At 46.6% G+C, this 20,954-nt stretch overlaps 2 protein-coding genes across 3 annotated transcripts in view; one reads left to right on the top strand and one right to left on the bottom strand.

Moving 5' to 3' along the window:
- Nucleotides 1-16,275, top strand: part of FAM168A (family with sequence similarity 168 member A) — a 185,856-nt gene extending 169,581 nt beyond the window's left edge. The window contains exons 4-8 of one of the 2 annotated variants that reach the window (XM_047071197.1): nt 4,388-4,513; nt 11,463-11,605; nt 13,327-13,501; nt 14,803-14,933; nt 15,649-16,275. In XM_047071197.1, the coding sequence (XP_046927153.1) occupies nt 4,388-4,513; nt 11,463-11,605; nt 13,327-13,501; nt 14,803-14,915 (557 nt within the window). In that variant the 3' untranslated portion in view covers nt 14,916-14,933; nt 15,649-16,275. The remainder of the gene's footprint in view (nt 1-4,387; nt 4,514-11,462; nt 11,606-13,326; nt 13,502-14,802; nt 14,934-15,648) is intronic. The other variant, XM_047071198.1, reaches the window with a different exon arrangement.
- Nucleotides 1-20,954, bottom strand: part of RELT (RELT TNF receptor) — a 49,172-nt gene that overhangs the window by 4,662 nt on the left and 23,556 nt on the right. Inside the window, exon 12 of the transcript XR_006960606.1 lies at nt 4,492-4,570. The gene's annotated coding sequence lies outside the window, so the exon portion shown is untranslated. The remainder of the gene's footprint in view (nt 1-4,491; nt 4,571-20,954) is intronic.

A 20,954-nucleotide genomic window follows, 5' to 3' on the forward strand; every position in this document is an offset into this window, starting at 1 on the left:
CTAAGTGGGCAGTGTGGACTCCAGGCCCAAAGCACCACGGGAACTTCTGGGCACCTGTGAGGGTCCCAGCAGTGTAACTGGACTAGGTCCTTTTTGTCACAGACAGTAAGGGACCATGGGAGGGACTTGCCACTTTCACTACTCTCACCTGGGCTGCTCAGGACAATGTTTTCATTAAAATCTCTGCACACTTTCTCAGCTTTTAACCTTGAATTATTTGGATGTTGAATATTGAATTTGTGTATGGCGCATCTTTCAGGAGATGAGCTGTGAAAATTTCTCCTTGCCACTGCTGTGGGCTGAGTGATCTTGGGCAATTTGCTAATGTCTCCAAGCCATAGATAGTGTTTTGTTACAGATGTTCTCTCAGCTCCCTCTAATGTTAGCACTCTCTCCTCTTATAATTTTATTATTTTTTCCAGTCACAGACCTCTCTTATCATTTATGGAGAGTCCATTTTTTGTTTGCCTCAGGATCTATGAACTTGGACAGAAGATTCCATAAAAAGTGAGAGAAGTTCTCATGCTTTCTCACCCCTCTAGTTATAGCATCTGAAATAGAAATACTAAAAAGTATGTGCGGAGCTCTTCTCTTCACAGAATGCTTTGTGCCAGACCCTGCACTGACTCTTTAGAGATAAAGACTAGTGACACAAGGTCCCTATTCTAAAGGAACTCAATTTAGTGGGGGAGACAGACAAGCCAGTAAGTACAGGGGTTTCTAAGAATCACAGAAACTGGGATAGCGAACCATATGGGATATATGAAGGGGCTGTGGTCAAAGGGTGGGGAAAAGAAAAGACTTCATAGTAGAGGCAAGCTCATGATTGATGGCTTAATAAATCTTTACCAGGTGGCATTTGGGGAAAGACAGGCCAAGAAAAGTGAACCATGAGCAAAAATACAGAGATGTGCTGTGACACTCCTTGGCATATTCTGGGAATGATAAAGTTTGTGTGGCTATAGTGTAGGGTTGGAAAGTGAGAACAGTGAGAGACTAGAGAGATCACAGGGCTAGATCATGAGGGGTCTTGAATGCCACACAAGAAGTTCAGTCTTAGCCTGTAGGCAGTGGAGAACCGTGGAGTGTTCTTAAGATTTTGTGGTTAGGTTTAGGTCTTAGAAATGTCTCTTGATTGCAGTTTGTAGATTGAAGTTGGCAGGTGTAAAAACAGAACAATGAGGAAGCAGTTGCAGTAGTTAAGAGCTTATGAGAACTTAAATTAGAGCTGTCTATAACTGTGGGGATGGAAGACGAGCAGATACCAGAATTAGAAACTGTTAAGACTGGATGACACTTCACTTTGATCCTCACGTCAACAATATGAAGCAATCAGAGAGAAGTTATTACTGCTGTGTTATGAGACAACAAAATAAAGATTAAGTGACTTGCCCAAGGTCCCCCAGCTAGTAAGTGGCACAGCCCAGGTTAGAACTCAGATTTCCTGACCTACTGCATTATTCAGGATGATGGTCCCTTGCTGCCTCTCTTCCTTGTAAGTGTGCTTAACAGATTGTTCAGTGTCAGAGGGCGTGAGGGCCCCGTATCCAGGGAAGTGAACAACCCAGCACCTGGATGTGGGCAGCATGCTGTGACTGGGCCATGGCCCTTCACTGCCAAGGGTGTGTTCTCTCTCTCTCTCTCTCTCTCTCTCTCTCTCTCTCTTTCTCCCTTTCTCTCTCTCTCTCTCTCCTTTTTAAATTGAAGAATACATATACAGTAGTACATAAGGTGCACTAGTCTCAAATGTACAGCTCAGTAATATTTGACATATGTATACACTTGTATTTTACTACCACCTAGTTGAAAGTGTAGAACATTTCTAGGAGCTGGTACCTTTCATGGCACCCAAGAGCGGGCATGCCTGTCAGAGCAGCCTCCTCTATTACTGTGCCTCTAAAGTTTCAGTTGGATTGTCTCTATCCCACAACTGAGCTCTCAGTTGCTACCACCAACAGAGTGGGTTACTTTAGAATTTTACATGGAAGAGGAAGATCATATGGCACAATACAATAGACCAATGAGGAAGTCAAGTTGACAGCTAATATTTGTTGGTTTTTGTAGTCTTCATATTTGTCCAGTTTTAAATTATAAAGTACTCAAATACAGAGAGAAACATAGAAAATCCCAATATTTGTTTTCTTTTCTTTTTTAATGAAACCAGAAGGAAATACCCACTTCTTCAGGACATACACAGTTTAGTTCACTTGATCAGTTAGATAAGACATAATCAAAGGCACAGTCGCACTTGCTTCTTTCCTGGTTAATCTGGAATGTTATTTTATTGTGCATAATGCTGTCTTGTTCACTCTCTGGTTGGCGTGTGGCTGTGTTGCATCCCCAGCTAGCCCATAAATACCTTGTGTGCGGTGACCATGACCCACATGTGTTCCTGTCCACTGTGGCGCTCCCCTCAGTGCTGAGTGCAGTGTAGGCTTCAGTTACTCTTTGGTTAATCTTGATTTGCTTTAATTGTCATGCAGTCCTTCAGACTGATGTCAGACTTTTGGCTTATGAGGAAAATTATGGTGAAGTATGCACCACTTGGGGGAAAAAACTGGCCTGGAACAGGACATCCAAATTTTATGTGGCTAAATTCAGGCCTTCTGCTCCCTGATGGAACCCTGTAGGGTCTTGAGGACATCTGACTTCTCAGAATTACATGTTTCACTTTTTAGGAAGTTGTTTGGAGTGACCAGGGCTTTCCAGCCACATTGAGTGGCAGATTCTAAATTTGGAGACATCTTGATAAGATTTTTCAACACTAATTGGATCCTTTATTAATCCCCACCCCCTGCTCCCACCCCGGGGAAAAGAAACTCAAGGTAATTGTTTAAAATTGACTGCCCTCCTCCTGTATTGTTTGCAGAGCCATGTCTTGGTGTCCAGCAAAGGCTTTGGACTCTGCATGGAATTCTGCTGGGTGTCCATTTCTTCTGCCAGAATTCTCCTTTTAGTGTCACTTTCCTGCCCATGATTTCCTTCTCATTTCTCAGCATCTGCTGTATATATTGCGGGCCATTAATGCAAGCGCAGAGTCAGCCTAGAACAGCTACACTTCTAGCCTTAGTTTGGCAAAACAGCAGGGTCCTTGACCTCTTCCTCTGGCCGCAGTACTCCCAAGGCCGAAGGAACCAGAGGCATTACCTGTTACCTGGATGGGCAGAGGGGTTATGGGATCTCTCTGGAGGCGGGCTGTCCTTGCCCTGGCAGAATCAGAGTGGACAGGCATACTTCTCATGCCACCGTGCTGCACCTTAGCCCCTTGTTAAAATGTTTCCAGTATATCCAACTATTGGCAGTGTAGCCCCCACATCCTGCTACTGTTCTTTAGAACCCCTCATACCCAAGATGTTATTTGAGTGGAAAAGATACTATTAAAATTGTTCTTCCTACTCTAAATAGAAATTTGGGTCAAGAATGGTTTCTCCTTTAGGAGAAAGTATATCAAGAGAAATCTCTAAAAAGTTAGGCATTTCCCCCCTTTGAAACCCTCTTTCCTCTCTCCTTCCCCACAGGATACCATGAAGGTAAGTTTTTTGAGTCATTCCCCACTTCCAGATCATATGAAACATCATCCTTCAAATTTCTCAGGCTAAGCTTCAGGTGAACCTGAGAAGTGTCTGCAGATTTCAGACTGGGCCTCATCTCTGTTTTACACCTATCCCAAGTTTGACATAGAATTTCTTAATGGCCCAGCAGATCATCTCTAATTCATGAGGAGATATCTCAGGTGGGGCACAGCAGCACCTCAATAGGAGGTATAAAGGGTGTGCAAGATGTTTATCTGTCTGGCTCCAGCTGGGTGTACAGAAGAAGAAGGAATGGGAAGAGCCCCTGTGGACAGCCTATGCCTCCTGAACCGCCACAGCTCAGTCCCTTTAAAAGAGATGGCAGTCCAGCAAGGTTCATGTCACGTGACAATTCTTTTGAGGTCTCTCTTTGAAAACAACTTATTAAATAACCCCCAGGTGAGATTTCAGACATGAAAAATGAGTACTTGGTTGATGTGGCCCAGTACACAAAGGCTCCAAGTTGTGATATATTCATAAGAAAGCGGCTAAGGAATATCCCAGAGCCTTAGGCCAGAATGTCAGTAGGAGGTGGTATTCATAGGCATCTTCATAAGGTTTTGGTAGTGGATAGAAAACCCTGGCTCTCTTAGTGTAAACTCAGATTTCCTTGGTTTCAAATCATTTGGAAGCTCACTTCAGCACTCCCCGCAACCCACTCGCCCATCTCAGAAAGGCTGAACCATCCTGTGTGTCTGAACAGGGCCCCTTGGGTTATATGTTTCCATCCAGCACAAGACCCTTGCTTTGTGTCTGTGATTGGTGGTGCCCACTTCTTATTTCTGCCTAATGCCATTCTTGTGTCTTCCCTTAAGCAACTCTGCTGATGAAACAGGCCTGGCCACAGAACTCGTCTTCCTGTGGTACTGAAGGCACCTTCCACCTCCCAGTGGACACCGGGACCGAGAACCGAACTTACCAAGCATCCTCTGCGGCTTTCAGTAAATACAGCCTGTCTCCTCCTTTCCTTGTTCCCCTTGGTTGGGACTGATTTGTCTCTTAGAAAGAAAGGAAAGGGCACTTTTAAAACTGACCTTGTAAGACACTTATTTTAAGAGGTTCTCCTACCCACACAAAAAATTGACCTTCCTCATACAGGGAAGGTCATCCTCTTTGATCATGTACCCGGCTTTGGGGAGACACAAAGCAGTGAGGGAGGGAGGAGGAAGTATGCACCTGGCCAACAAGTTTGATAAGGGAAGAACTGTTACTACATTTTAAAGGAAAGAACATTTGAAGGCCTGTGGACCTTTGGACAGAGAGGGCTCCTCTAGCTAGCACAGGGTTTCACAACCTTGCCATTATGGACTTCTGGACCAGATAGAAATTCTTTGTTGTAGGGGGCTAACTTGTGCATTGTAGGATGCTAAGCAGAATCCCTGGCCTTGCCCCGCCCTCTTTCCCCTCCATCCCCGGATGCCAGCAAACCCTCATTATGGCAACCAAAATACCTCTAAACATTGCCAAGTGTCTCCTGGGGAGGCAGAATTGCCCCCTGCATGAGAAATATTCTCCGAGTGGAAGCTACCCTGTGAGAGCAAGGTATGTACAGGGAATCCTCAGGGAAGACAGAAACCATCTGGCCAATCAGATTGGTTATGTTCATCTTGAGGTTCAGTGGGGTGACTGATGGTTTCACCTTCACACCTGATGTTTACTTTTTTTTAATGTTTATTTATTTTTGAGAGAGAGAGAGACAGACAGACGGAGTGCAAGTAGGGGAGGGGCAGAGGGAGAGGGAGACACACAGTCTGAAGCAAGCTCCAGGCTCTGAGCTGTCAGCACAGAGCCTGATGCAGGGCTCAAACTCAAGAACTATGAGATCATGACCTGAGCTGAAGTCGGACGCCTAACCGTCTGAGCCACCCAGGTGCCCCCACACCTGATTTTTAATACAAGATGTCTCTGTGGGTAAAATGAGGACCAGTGTTTAGAAGTTACTGAGTGGCATTTTGACTCCATATAAGGAAGACTTTGTGCCTTGTTGGAGCTGTCCCAAAGAGGAATGGCTGGCTTTGGTTGTGGGGAGTGCTTTTTTCTTAAGTTGTGCCAGCAGAAGCTTGACATACCCTTAAGAGGGATATTGCAGATAAAGCCTGATAGTTTGTAGTTCAGTAAATTATTAATCTATTAAGTGGATTAAATGAATATGCTGCATTTTTTTCTTTTTTTTTAATACCCAATGTTATTTTCTCCTTAGTTACTGTTGCCCCTAGATGTCGTCATCAACTTACATTTAAACAACCTAACTCTTCACCTTTAGAGAATTTGCTTTCATTATCACCCTCTCATTTAATCTACACTACAGTCCATTTATGGTGGATTTTTATTCAGGTTTGAAAGCTGAGGCCCAGAAAGGTAATATGTCCAATGTCATCCAAGTAGCAAGCAGCACAACTAAAAAGATATCACTCAGGTTTAAATTTCAGGTTAAGTTTATTGACTTTTTTCATGAGATTAATTGTACTCATTAAGAGAGGGATGGCAGTAGTAGGGAGTTTTCTCAGGTATCTCAGGTAGAATTGAGCGAACATATATGTAAATGGGTTTATACATACACATATTTTCTCTTAAACCCACACGTGATTGTACATGCATATAGACACACCTACTATAGTTTAGCAGAAAGAGGCCTGGGATGGAGACCAGAAGAGTTGGATTCTAGACTTGGTTCTGTACAACCTTGGATAATTTATGTCCATGCTCTGGACCTTGGTTTTTCCAACTGTAAAATGAGGGGGCTGGACTAGGCCCTCTTGAAAGTTCTGTCTAGCTGTTAGACTCCTGATTCTGTCACCAGAGTGCTGTGTACTCAATATCTACCACCCCAGCAGGGACCTTTCTAGCTACCCTGCCCATAGTTGACCAGCCAGCCTTTGCTCACATATATATCTCCAGGGTATTCATTCCCTCCACAGGCAACCCTTTCTACAGTGAGAATGTCTGAATATTAGAAGGCTTCACCTTCTCCTGTGTTGAAATCTTCCTGAAGTCCCATTGAAATGTCCTGCAGCTACCTCCCACTGTCCTCACAGGCTGTCACAGTCGCTGGAAAGGACCACAATGTGCCCCTTTTCTTTAAAGCCAGTAGTGTGTGAACCTGTGGAATTTTTAAATAGAGGCTGGCTCGCCTGCCCCTCCCACTCCCACCAGGCTTCCTCCGACACAGATTTTGTGGCTTCTAATTGCTACAGAAAATTCAGGGCACTTTAACAAATTCAGTTTAATTTTACTAACACTTGCTAAGGCTGTTTGTAATTGGGTCTCCCTCCTACTTATTCCACACTCTCTTGTTTGGCTATCAACAAGGAGACTTGGGGGTCAAGGCAAGACTCAGACATAGAGCTTTGTTCAGACATGTAAATCTGATGGTCAATAAACCGATTAGTCTAAAAGGCATCCTTGATGTAAGGATCAATGCCTTTGAAGGTGGTAGGGGCTCTCCAACTGAAAAAGATTTATGGTAGTACAGAAGGATTGAAGAGAGGGCTAAAACAGTTTTTATCTCACTAATGTGCAGACTCTATTTATTTTCCTGTTTGATGGACCCTAAAATTATAGTTAGGGACCTGAGAGAAAGAATAGGGCCTCATAAACAAAGCCTCTTTCATAAGGCAGAGCTGGGACTTCTAGTGATCTAATTCCCTTTTTTCTGTCACAGTATTGCCTTTAATGAAATGATGACATGAAGGCCAAAATGCCAGATGTCCAAGATTGGACTGCAGAGACCTATAACTCAGAAAGGAACCGCTGCCCAGGTCATGGGAAGCCCTGAACTCTGAGCCAGCTCTGCACTGATTCGCTGTGCGATTTCGGGAAGGTCGCTGCCCCCCTCTCAGCTCCAGATTCATTTGAAATGTAAAAAGTTGAATGCAAGTCTCTAATGTCCTGAAGGCATAGCATTCCAAAGTCCTAATCCTGTGACCTTCAGACTTAGGTAGAAGTCCATTCACAAGTGCCAGACCTCCAGTGAGGGAGCTGAGTCTAAGTTCATTTCAGGAAAATCAGTGAGGTTTTTTTGTTTTTTGTTTTTGTTTGTTTTTGCATCATCAAGCCCAATAGCTTCTTTTACTTAGATGCACAGAATAACAAATCCTAAATTTTGCCTTACCCAAGGTAGCTGAAGCTATAGCTCCAGGGGACTTTATAATCCTCAGTGGTACGGACAGGACTGTCAGTCAGTTGTAGAAAGTCCACTGCAGTGATTTTCTCATAAGTCTCACTGAAATACTCAGAGACTTAGAATATCAACACTAGAATGCCTTCTGATACTATCTAGTCCAAATGAGGGTATTCCTGGAGAGAAGAATTGACCTGACTCCCTGACAAAGCCCAGGATGGGAACCCAGGCAGTTTCTGCAGCCTCTTAACACAGGTGGAAACCTTGAGAACTATTGTAGTTGGAGGAAGGAGCACTGGGTCCTGAGTCCTGGCGAGCAGTTGCTCTGTCTCAGCCATCTGTCCGTCATCTCATCTGTGAAATGTCTGTGTTGGGGGCTTAATGATCTCTAGCTCTGCTTCTTCCTTCTCAAACTGTCTGGACAAATGAGCAAGGCCTTCTTCTGCAGCATCATCTTTTGGCTGCCAAGGGTACTCTGGCTGCTGATTTGTATTCTGAGTATATGTGTATCTCATTTCATAACATGAAGAAAGGGAAACATTTTCAGAAAAAGTTATTCTTAGACTTGGAAACCAAATTCTCCTGCAGACTCTTGGTGCTTTTTGATTTTCCTCAGAGAGATAACCTCAATACTTTGTAAGGTGGTTGATTGTCCTTGTGGCATAGAGGAATAGAGCAGCCTTCCCCTAGGGATAGAAATTCCAGAGCACATTCTTGAGGAACATAAAGGAAAGTTGCCAGTATTGTTGGCTTGTTAACTTGAAAGAATTGTGAAGTCATGGTATTTTAAACCATACAGTTTTAGAATCTTAGAATCCTGGAGTCTGTGTTCCAAGTTGGATCACACAATGGAAGTCATAGTTTAACCTCTCTATTGTAGTCTTTCAGACCAGTCTCTGCTTGCACACCACCAGGGCAGGAAGCTTACTAAGTGTTTCTCTATACAGTGAGAGAGAGAAAAGAATAATAGCTCACCTTTATGAAATGCTTTTAATGTGTCAGGCACTATTCTGAGGGCTTAGCAATTATTAATTAATGTATTTATCACAGCAACCCAATGAAATAGGTACTGTTGTCCCCATTTTACAGATGAGGAGACTGTTGTTTTCTACAGCTGTTAAATAGCAGGGCTGGGGTTCAGACCCAGGCAGTCAGTCTGGCTCCAGACTACTCATAACCGCTACTCTGTGCTGTATAGCTTTCAGAGACAGGTATCTTAGGATTCAAGGGTATCCTGCCCTTCTGCATAGAAAAGAGATGCTCTCCACTCTGGCAGGACTCCTCATAACCTTATTTTATTCCTTTAAATCAGATTGAGCAAGCTATCCCTGTAGAAGTCCAAATAATAAATACTGTAGGCTTTTCAGGCCATATGGTCTCTGTCATAACTACCGTTGTAGCAGGAAAGCAGCCATAGTTGAGAAGTAAATGAATGGACATGGCCGTTACAATAAAACTTTGCTTACCAGATAAGCTGCGATTACAAAAACTGTAGTTTTCAGGTTTTATGTATTCATTTATTTATTTAATTTTATGGTTTATTTTTTAGTAATCTCTACACCCAGCATGGGGCTCAAACCCATGACCCCAAGATCATGAGTCGCATGCTCTTCCGACTGAGCCAGCCAGGCGCCCCTATAGTTTGCCTGTTTTAAATGTTAATAGCGTGCATAAAAGATTCAGTGGTAAATTAAATTTGTGAATAGTCTCCTGCATATCCCTATCTTGGAGATTCATAGTTCATCCTGTCATTTTAAAACTTCTCAGGGTCATGGAATAAAAAACAAACCTATTTGTCTCTATTCTACGTTACTGCACTTTTTTTTTAAACAGTGATTAAAATCCTTCAGAATGCTATAGTTCATCGCACAGTCTTGGGACATGCCCATTTTGAGAACCCCCACTTTTGTTTTACAGATTAAAAAACCATGCCTCCAAGGTGAAGTGCCCCTCAGATGGCTCCTTGTAGATATCACAGACTTAGACTTCTGTCTGCCCCTGCAGTATCTGCTTCACCTGCCTTGACCACATATCATAATTAGTGCCACAATCTAGAAACTTGGAGGAATCTGCTCCAGACTTCTCTCAGCTGATTCGCACCTCCATGTCTAGTTTCTCTTTTTTCATAATGCTACCTTCTCCTGAATGTATTCTTTCCACTCCATCTTCATTGCTACTTATTTCCCAAATGTATTTGACCACAAAACCAGTTTCTCGTGGAATAAACTATGGATCTGCAGATGGAAAAGTAAATGACATGATTCCAGGGAAGAGGACAAGGATGCCTTTCGGTGGTGCCTTTTGTGGTGACCAAATAGCAGCGTTCATATCCTACTGAGTACTTCATCAGGGTCCGGGAGGTTGGGGGGGGGGGGGGGAGGGACGCCAGGCCAGTGCTGTGGATGGAGACAGATTTGTGACCTTACAGCAGCTTGCTTTTACTTGGGGATAGGGTAAAAGAGACCTAGGATCTTTAGAAAAATGGGATTTTAGTTCAGGAGGAGATCTTCATTCTTAGCCTTCTGATTTAACAAAATAGGAAACTAAAGCCCAGACACTTGATAATAGGCACACCAAATTGGAAAAAAAAAAAGCCTGAACTGAAGCCTTGGTCTGTTTTCTTCCAATAAAGCACTCCTCTCTGCTCTGCCCCCCAGTCCCTTCTTGCAGAATCAGCACCACGTTGCTGACAGTCCTTGGTGAGCATCTTGTAGGTTGAAAGACCTTACTTTGAGACAGGAGAAGGTCAGTGATGTACCAACCAGACTGAGCCTGGATGGGAAGCCCAGGGAAGAAGTATCAGCAACACCCCATTGGAGATCCAAAGCCAAGGTCTTCTGGCACTGTCCCTTCAACTTAGAAAGAAGGAGCAGTTTGTAAAAACACTTGCCCTTTCTGAGCCCGTTGTATAAAGTAAGAGAGTTAGGGGTCACTTGATGATCACTTGGTTTCCATAGAATCATTTCATTTTGTGTTCTGTGAGTACACAGTCTTGTTCCTGGGTGATTTATGTCTCAGCTTTTTCCTGTGGACATAGGATCTGACTCTATTTTCCAGAACAGTCAAAGGTAGCACAGTTTAATCGAGTCGCTGATTGTGAGCTCCCTGGGGCCTAGGTTTCAGGTTGATGTGAACTTTCATGACCCCTGACTTGAGGCAGAGGTGGTTCCCTCCAAGCCCCAGGAGTGGGGGGAAAGGCTGGCTCTGAATGGTGTTTTCTGTGGGCTTTTCACCTTAACCCTCTCAGGGAAGAAGGGGAATGTGGGAGAGAGAATTCCAAAAAGAGAGACACAAGGAGAGAAAAAGAATAAGGGGGAAAACAAAAGAGAAACAGCAGCAGAAGACACCTGGGCTGCTGAGTGAGGAGACAGAAAAGCAGGAAGACAGAGTGCAATAAAGGGCAAGTGGGTGGAGGGTCTCCTGTCTGTGTGTACGTGCCTGTCTCACAGCATGTAGACAGAATCCCAAACTGTCTGAGCTGCAAGGTCCCTTAGGAGATCATCTGGTTCCAGCCTCTTATTTTATATGTCATACCCCTGAGACCCAGAAAAATACAAGATGCCAGAATCACTTGTGTGCCCTGTGCGCCAGGACTGAGGGAGCTGCCTCTGGGGCCAAGGCTTTCTGGATGGAGCCCTGTTCATTGTTCTCATCTGTGTTTCCAGCCTGGAATCAGCCCATCCTTGTCTGGGGAGTCGTGACTGGGACCTGCTACCTTCTGACAATGTTCTGTCCACTAACTGGAAGTCTCTCTTATTGCCTTGGTACAGGATATACTGCAGGGACACCGTACAAGGTCCCACCGACCCAGAGTAATACTGCTCCACCCCCCTACTCCCCATCACCCAACCCCTATCAGACGGCCATGTATCCAATCAGAAGTGCCTACCCCCAGCAGAATCTGTATGCCCAGGTAGGTGCACGTGGAAGCCTGGGCCCACCACTTCTGCAGGTAAAGGAGTGACCAGCCTAGGAGGGTTGGGGGTGGGTGAGGAAGAGAGGGAAGGCAAGTTCATGGCTCTGGCCACTTGTCACTATTATATCATAGAAACGGTAGCCCTGTAGTCTACACACTCCCTCACCCCACCTCAGCCCCCCAGGGGTGATGCATGAAGCCATTGAGATGAATAGCGCCCAGAATGTCAAAGGAGCAGGGGCCCCTGGAAATCATCTAGCTCAATTCCTTCTTTTTTTTTTTCTGGAGAGAGAGAATGAGGGGGAGAGGGAAAGAGAATTTTAAGTAGGCTCCATGCCCAGTGTGGAGCTCAATACAGGGCTCAGTCTTACCACCATGAGACTATGACCTGAGCTGAAATCAAGAGTTGGATGTTTAACTGACTGAGCCACCCAGGCACCCCACTCAATTCCTTTTTATACAAGTGGGGAAGCTGAGACCCAGAGGAGAGTGAGTTGTCCAAGGTCACACAGGGAGCTGTTGGTTGAGTCAGGATGAGACCCCATGTGTCTTGGGCTTCTCTCCCTAACCTCCACACCTACCCTTCCTTGATAAAGTGTGTGAGCTGAACAGGGAGGAGATAAGTTCTCAGGCTCTGTCACCAGTTCCCTGTGTGACCATCAGTAAGTTATTTCTCTGAGTGCCTTAGTGTCCCCATCTGGGCTCTTTCAGCTAGAGAGAATGTGTGTACTCTGAGGGGATGGCTATGACAGGGACTATATGAGGCTCCAGCATACCACATGGCACATTTTTTCTGGGGTGACAGTTCTACATGAGGTTTTTAAGTAGTGAGGAGAACACTTTTTGATTTAAAGAACAGCTACATTGTAGAATAGAATGCAAAACTTTTAAAAGATAGAACAGTGGGCTGGAGATCGTTTTTCTGGTTTGTGGTAGGCTGCTTTGCACTATGTTTTCAGACCTCTGGGATTATAAACCCATATTCTGAGGCTCCTGTCATTAGTTAGTAGAGGCATTGGGAAAGCTCTGGAGTAAGATGACCCAGGGGGCTGTGTCTACTCCCCACAAAGGTCACCAGGCCTGTGGGCTGTGGCAGCAGGAAGCAGCCATGTGATCTAGGCAGTGGGAAGTCACCTAAGACAATGGTCTCCATCCTCACCTCTTTGCCTAAAGAGAAATAGTAAGAGACATCTGGGGAAATGCTCTGCATTTGTGACAGTCCCCAGTAGGTAAAACGGCAGTACTCGCACCAGTGTGATCGCCCCGCTGGTAATTCCTCATGTGCATGCACACACAGTGGTCTGGATTCACCAGCCCCATCCATATCCTCACTCACTGACTGTGGTCCCTGCCTTTACATTTTAGGCAGCTCATAGAAGCACACTGCAGTAAGATCCACCCATTTTAAAATGTCAGAATTCGGGCTGTTACCTATTAGATCACATAGCAACCCTAGGAGCAAAGCAGGACAGGGTTGGAGCCTTATTTTTCGTAATTCATAACAAAAAGCTGAGCCCGTTACTGCACAGTCCAGAGTCACATAGTAAGACAGACACAGAGTCCCAACTGGGGCCCAGACCTTGTATCTCTAGGTCCATGCTTATCTGGCCCTATCCTATAGGGTCTGGGAGGAACAGGCTCCCCCTCCCTTTTCCTCCTCCCCATGTCCTACCCCACATCTCCAAAAGCTTGTGTGACCTCGGCCTCTTTTCCCTCAGGGAGCCTACTACACACAGCCGGTGTATGCTGCCCAGCCCCACGTCATCCACCACACCACGGTTGTCCAGCCCAACAGCATTCCCTCCGCCATCTACCCAGCGCCTGTTGCTGCCCCCCGGACCAACGGTGTGGCCATGGGCATGGTGGCCGGCACCACCATGGCAATGTCAGCAGGTGAGGGCAGCATCTATGTCAGTGTCCATCCCCCTTCTCCAGAAACTCATGACAGACTGGAGAACACAGTCATGGAATTGAGTGTCCCATAGCATGAGAAATTCTGTTCTGGGGGTTTCTGGGAATTTTGTCCATAGGGATGAGAAAGATTTCACCGAGGAGGACATACTGAGCTAGACCTTAAAGGGTGAACAGAAGCTAACCAGAGAGATGGAAGAGGGGAGGGAGGGCAGTCCAGGTGGAAAGAACATGAGCATAACACGTTCACAGAATGGAAATGGTCCAAGGCCCTTAGAAAAAAGGGGCATGGAGTTGGAAGAGCAGCTGGAGTAGTCAGCAAAGTAAAGTGGGGAGCTAGCAAAGGGGTTCAAGCAGAGGAGAGATGGTTTTTGTTTAAACGTTCTCGGCTGCAGGGTGGAGGCACAGTTATGTAGGAGAGGCTGGAAGCAGGTAGGTCGGTGGGGAGGCTGTCATTTAGAGGAAAGATGATGGCACTAATACTCTGGTAGCAGCAGGGTTCTAGAAGGGAGTGCACGGGGCTAATGTTATTGAGCAGGCAGAAGCTTAAGCCCCTGTCCAATAATTAATTGTAAGGCATGAGGGAACCCTTTTCCATTTCTGGCTTACTCCAGAAATCACATCAGAGCCCTGCCCTTCAGGAACCCTGAGGATAGGGATGGAGACGACACCGGGAGAGTAAGTTTAGGGAAGTCTCTGGATGTGCAGACATTCAAAAGAAGAGCGTGAGATGACAAGAGGGTTGTGGATAACTTTTAGAGACCCAACTTTTAAAGAATCATTTGAGGGAAGAGAGTACAAGGGGTCTAGTGGGCAGCGGGTGAGAATTGGGATTTTATGTGGCCCCCTAATGTAAGGGGTTGTTGAGGCCTCATTCCCTAAATCAGGTTAGCAAGCTATCGAATATCTGCTTGGTGCCAGCCTTCGTTCTGGTCCTGGGGACCAGTTACTGATAGATCAGACCAGAGCCCTGCCTTTAGGAACAGCAGGGCCCATGGGAAATACAACCATATAAACCAACAATTTCCACTCGGTAGATTACAAAAAGCATACAAAGAAGAGTAGAAGGAGGCCACTGAAGATGAGTGATTGACTGTCTTGGCGTATCAGCAAAATTTTCCCTAACGAGATGAAGCCTGGCAAGGTGGGAGGGGCAGGAAGTTCATGAGCAGGTGGGGGGCCCAGGTTGGGGAGCAGTTGTGTGAAAGACCATGGCTTCATCTTCTTCATCCCAATACCCTGGGACAGCCTCACTGGGTTTACTCTTCTCTCTGGATGCTCAGGTACCCTGCTGACTGCACCCCAGCACACTGCGATTGGGGCACACCCTGTGTCCATGCCAACATACAGGGCCCAAGGGACCCCTGCGTACAGCTATGTGCCCCCGCACTGGTAAAGCCTGCAGCCCATCCAAGTGAGTGGGGCCTGGGCTGGGAGAGGTAGGAGGATGACCAAATACCAGAACCGCCCCTAGCAAAGCACAGGTGTTGGTAGGAGCCAGTGACAGTTACCAGTTGCTTTCCTGCTCTGAGTTCAGTAATATTACCCTTAGTGATAGCTGTCACTTTCCATATGTTCTAGATACTCTACGTATGTTATCTCATAATCCTTAGAGCAGCTCTGTGAAATGAGGATTATTAGTTCTGTTTTACTGATAAATGCATAGTTCAACATCACTTAACCAGTAAGAATTAAGCTGGAACTTGAACTCCAGCCCTCTAGTGCTAAATTCTGTGCTCTTTACCTACAGTCTCTAGACTTCCTTTAACTCTGGTCCTCATTCTTCAGATGCAATCTTAGCTTAATCAGATGTTGGTGATGATAGTGGGGGAGGGGGGCGGCTGGAGACCTTGGGCCAACATCCCCCCCCCCCCACCAGCTTCCTTACTGCCCTCGACTGCTCCTGAGGGACATCAACTTTTAATAACTCTGCCCTACCTCCTGATCTCCCCTACCCTCCACGTCTTCCAGGAGCTCTCGGTACTGGACAGGAAGCAGGCAGCTCCACTAGGGAGGCACAGAGGGCTCCATTTAGGGCTCCCACAGTGAGGGGAGGGGATCCAGTGGCTTCCTGAAATGGCCTGACAGGAATATCATGGTCACTAATGGCTCTCCTCTTCCTTCCTCAGATCTGGAGTCACACATTGTATGCAACTACTCAAGTCTTACACAGGTGCTGGAGCAGTTCCCTAGCAGCACCACCTCTATTTGCAAGAAGAGACAACGGAAGTGCAAGGGTCACTTTATGCATCTTTAACGGTTTTGGTTTTTATTTTTGGTTTTTGTAAAAGCTGCTTTTTCTAATCTCCTGCCTCTCCCCAATGTCTCCTTCTTAGCAGCTACCCTTCCAGCTCTGTCCCCTCCTCCTGACCAAGCACATCCTCTCTGCTCTTCTCTCCTTCCCCAAGCATCCAGTCCCCGGGGATCCTAGTTTAGTGGCAGAGAGCAGGGTTTATTGCAATGGTTCAGCTGAAGGTGTGATTTCCTTTGAAGAGCGTAACACTTGTGGCCCTTGGGTCTAGGGTAGGAACTCAAAGCTGTTGAGCAGGTTACATCTCTGGGAGATTGTTCTTTATTTTTCCGGAGCAAGATTAGTTTAGGACGTTACTATGTCCTGACACAAAGGAAATGTCTTCTGAGAACCATCGCAACAGACCGAGAACAGGACCACCTGAATTAGGTAGGAGTGTTCATAGCAGCTTAATACCCCAGGTGAGAACCTGGGGAAACCAGATTCTTTCTTTGGGAGAACTTGAGGGAGGGTGGGGGGAGGGAGGGCACTGGGGGAAGGAAGAGGGGAGAGAGGTGCTTGCCTGCTGGCTTTGATTTGTAAGGTCTCTCGCCAAATTGTCTGGGCCTGGACCTTCTGATTTGCACAGTGTTGTTAACTGACCTGGCACTTCCTCAAAATGTAATTTTGACCTCAGTCCTGCCAAGCAGCTGCAGGGTGATGGTATCCCAGCCTCCCAAAGCCTTGGAAGGCCAGATGCCCTATGTAATCCAGACCTTGGCCCTTGAGCCCACAGGGACCCACTCTGATGAGATGCTTCCTCCTGATTAGAGTGGGAACCTATGGCATTTCTCTCCCTTCCCTCTGCCCTTCCCAGTGCCAGGGCTCACCAGCCTGTCCGTGGGGCTCTTGGTTATCTTGTGCCATTCACGGCCAAAGTGAAGGAACCACATTCCAGGTGGGTGCTGGCAGCTCTGAAGGTCAGGATAGTGAAGGAAAAGCAATAGCAATAAACATTTCATAGACTCATGGAACTGACGGGACCTTAGCAATCATCTCATCCATTCCCCTGTTTGATAGATGAGGAAGCTGAGGCTCAGAGAAGATGAAAGAACTTCCCTAGATCTTGCAGTAAATTAGCATTAAATGCAGGCTTCCTACCTAGGGGCATGTTATCCACAAAAATTTAACTAGGGATGGATTGGCTTGGTTTTGTAGAAATTAAGTCAGCAGCACTCACACCCGGTGAACTCTGGAACAGTCTCTGGGCTCTTGTTTCTGCTCTTTTTCTCCATCAATTCCAAAGCGGGGTTAAAGACTGGGCAGAGGTCCCATGGGGGCAAATGGCAGGAACAGAAATTGCAAATGAAGAAATAGCATTTGGAAATTCTGTGAAGACATCTAGAACTTTCGTTCTATACCTGACTCCAGCCCTACGAGAAGGAGAAAGCGGGCTGGCTGAAAGGAGGATCTATGCTTTTAGGACAAAAGCCCCTCCTCCTGAAAAGAGAAGGGGACAAGGATGAGGCCCAGGAGGCATGGGAGAAGAGGAACCCCCAAGTCAGGAGTCCAGGCTAGTCTCAGCCAGGAGCCCAGGTTGCCCAGCATTGTCCCCTGCACCCAGCTTTTGGCTGAGCCAGCAGCTCCTGTAGGGGTGGGGGTGCAGGAACATTTTACTGTACAAAATGGGATCATTGATAACATTTGGGACTTTTAAACAACCCTTTTCATTTTAAATTCACATGCACTTGGACATACCCTTACCCCTACCTCCCATGTCTCCCTTAAAGGAGGAAGAAATCAGGAAACTCTTGAGCCAGAAGGACCTCAGAGGTTGTCTGGCATTCCCAGGAGGGCAAAGCCCATCAGCATCCAACCCAGAGCCAGGAGTTGGGGGACCCACCTTCTTGGCTTTCCAGGGAACTGCAGGACCAGTAAGGAGAAACCTAGCTGTTCTAAATGGTCTGTTCTAGAGTGCTGATGGGGTTTCATTTTAAAACAACAAAGTTTTCCAGTGTTAATCCATTTTTTGCAGACACCTCCTCCTGCTCTCTGGTTTTGTAAGGGTGGGTGAAGGTTGTTCTAGATTATGTCATATGTTTGTGGAAAATGCCAAAATAATACTAATGATAATAATAGGAAACCTTTGCATTTGCCAGGTGCTTCATAGATTTCAGAGCACTTCACAGCCTTTAATTTACTGGCCCTGAGAGAGAGAGAGACGGGGTTAGAGTTATTACACCCATCTAACAAATGAGGAAACTGATTGTAGAAGAAAAGGGAGCTTGCCAAGGTGAGCAGAATGCTAGCTAGTATCCTAATAGGTTTCCATGTACCCTGCTACCTCTAGGTGGGCTGGGTAGAACCACAGAGAGGAAGTAAAAAGGGGGAGACCTAGGAATGGCCCTGTTGCTTTTGTTCTTTCTATGCCAGTAAGTAAAAACTAACATCTAGTACCTCACAGTTCACAAAGCAGTTTCACATCCATCATGTGGCTTAACCCTGTGAAATAGATTATTCCTCCTATTTGATCCATGAGGAAACTGAGACTTGGGAAAGCAAAGTGATTTGCTCATAAGTGGCAGAGCCACTTGAATCCCAGTTTGTCTGCCTTCCCTCCAGTCTGACTGCACATACAGGCTTGAGGACTAAAGCATCTATGCTCTGCACCCTTTCTTTGCCCTAGTATGTAATTCCAGATCAAAGACAGGCCCCAAGGCAAAAACAAGGTGCAGAAAGGCTGTGGTCTGGAAGAGCCCCAAGTCCAGCACCCTCTTTTCAGTGTGCATGGTGGAGCCCCAGTTCTGCTGGCCTCCCCCTCTTGCTTTGACGGAGATCCACAAGCCTGGCCAAGCTTGGGGAGTCATCGCAAAGGGAACAAGTCCAGGAGAGCAGGGGTAGTAGTAGTGTGCCTCTGGCAGAATGAACATTCGTAGCGGGATCATAGGCATCTCTTGGGAGGCATCTAAAGATACTGGGTAGCCCATTGGTAAAGCTGGACAGAAGGTCAGAGCTGGAAGGGCCCTGTCATTGTTAGGAAGGCCAGCAAGCCAGAGAGGACAAGGAGTGTGCCCACATGACATAGTGAGCTACAGTGCTGGCACCAGCATGCAGACACCTCCACTCCAGTGCCTGCCCCCAGTACCACAAGCTTGGTGGCCAGGGTTAGGGGTACAGGTGGTTTTAGTCACCAGCCAACCCTCTTGGCTTCCCCAACTTGTACCTGACTCCCTTTCCTCATTAGCCTGGGGCCCAGGAATCTGGAGTCTGGAGTGCCCCCCAGTGGTGAGAGCCTGAAACATAACTTTTCTGCCACTTGTGAAAACATTTTTTTCCTCACGAGACGGGACAGTTGCTGTGGCTCTTCTCTCTTGGCAATGACCCTAAAGTGTATATCCCCTTATCTAAATATCGAACAAGGACACACAAACCTATCCACATGTTTTTTTAATGTACAAAGTGCTTTGACATTCATTGATTGCCAAATCCTCATTTTATAGATGGAAAAACTGAAGTCTTAAAAGGCTTAGGAGACTTGGGGCACGTGGCTGGCTCAGTTGGTAGAGCATGTGACTCTTGATCTCGGTTGTGAGTTCAAGCCCTGTGCTGGGCCTAGAGCTTACTTTAAAAAAAAAAAAAAAATGGCTGAAGAGATTTGCCAAAAGTCATACAGTTAAGAGAAAGAGCTGAGATTTGAACTCTTCAAATCCTCTGCTCTTTCTGCTGGCACCTGCTGGATCTCAGTGGCAGGCATTAAGAAGGGGTGGGCTGCTACCTGTTCCAAACAGAGGAAGATTCCAAAAGACCTGGGGAGCTCAGTCTTCCCAATTGAGATTTTTTATGAGGGGCCCCGAGGACCCTGGCAGCACCAGGAGGATGAAAATTGGCAACAGAAGGCCTAACCTGAACATAACACTTTGGGGTCATGATGCCGAGAGCTGAAGACACATTCAAGGGCAGCCCCCAGGTTTCTGTCCATTGAAAGACCCGTGTCCCAGGGAAGCCTGCATACCCCTTGCTTTCTGACCCCGGAGGGCCTGCCCACTGTCCAAACGCAGTGAGTCAACACTCCCAGGGGACCTGATGTAGCCTTGAATGGCCAAAAGCACATGCCTTCAATCCCTGGGCTTGCTTTTCCCATGGGTGAGAATCAGGACCAAGAGAGACACTGTATAGTTCCAAGTTTGAGGTTTACCAATCTCAGCTGGAATGCTCCTTTGGAGGGGCTTACTCTGTTCTGAGTGGCATTCAGAAATGAATCACATGGAGCATAAAAGGCAGGCAGGCCCTTAGTCACCAAGTTCTGGCGTCCTTGTGTAGACAAGATTTAGCCAAGAGCCCCAGTGAGGCCCTGGCTGAGCCAAGCCCGGAGCCCTGCATATCAGATTCCTTGGGTCTGCCTCATGGCCAGAGAAGGAAGGCCTAGAGGACATGGATCTTGGTCTTTGTGTGGTCTTGGTTATAGCACTCTGGCTGGATTAATCATTTAGGTATCACCATGGCATTTCTTAGTTGCATTTGAGTGAAGATAAATGGAAGCCCTGTTTTTCCACTCTCTGTTCTACCACATCACTACAGAGTGTGCGGTCCCCAGCTGCTTGCCAAGCTTCAGAGTCCAGAGAGGGGCAGGTTAGGCAGTGGAGTGAGCAGGTAGGAGGCAGGTTCCGTGCAGGGGCACAGCCCCAGGGGAATCCAGGCCCAGCCCAACAGCAGAGGAAGCTCAACCAGGCTAACATTGAATTCCATTCCTGAGCCTCAGAGATCAAGTTTCCATGGGCATGCCAGGTTGGCTGCAGGGTTTGTCCTTTACCTGTGTTCCCTTCTCCTAGAAAACTTGTTTCTGAAGTTATGTATTACATGGTTCCAGGGCCCAGCCTTCACAATTCCTGCCTGGCAGGCCAGCTTCAACATTCCATAGCCAACTTTGCCTGAGCCAGACTTGGGCCCTGTTCCCTCAGTTTCTCCAATGGTTATTTTCTATCTTGCATGCTGTTGAGTCCAACCCAGTGGCCAAGTGAGGAACACAGGAGTTGGGACTGGCTGCCACAAAACCAGAAAGGGTAACTAGAGCTCTTGCTTCCCTGCGGCTGCATCCATAGTCCCTGGGCATTCATGCTGTGGCGGTGAGGCCCTGGACCCATTGCAGCTCCTGGCAGAGTGGGTACTCTCCTTCCTGAAGAGAACCTATAGAACAGCTTTGCAGAT

Source organism: Lynx rufus, unplaced genomic scaffold, assembly GCF_022079265.1.
Source record: "Lynx rufus isolate CCGP_SWC_20201006 ecotype Redwood Valley unplaced genomic scaffold, mLynRuf1.p SCAF_9, whole genome shotgun sequence".
Classification (NCBI taxonomy): Eukaryota; Metazoa; Chordata; class Mammalia; order Carnivora; family Felidae; genus Lynx; species Lynx rufus.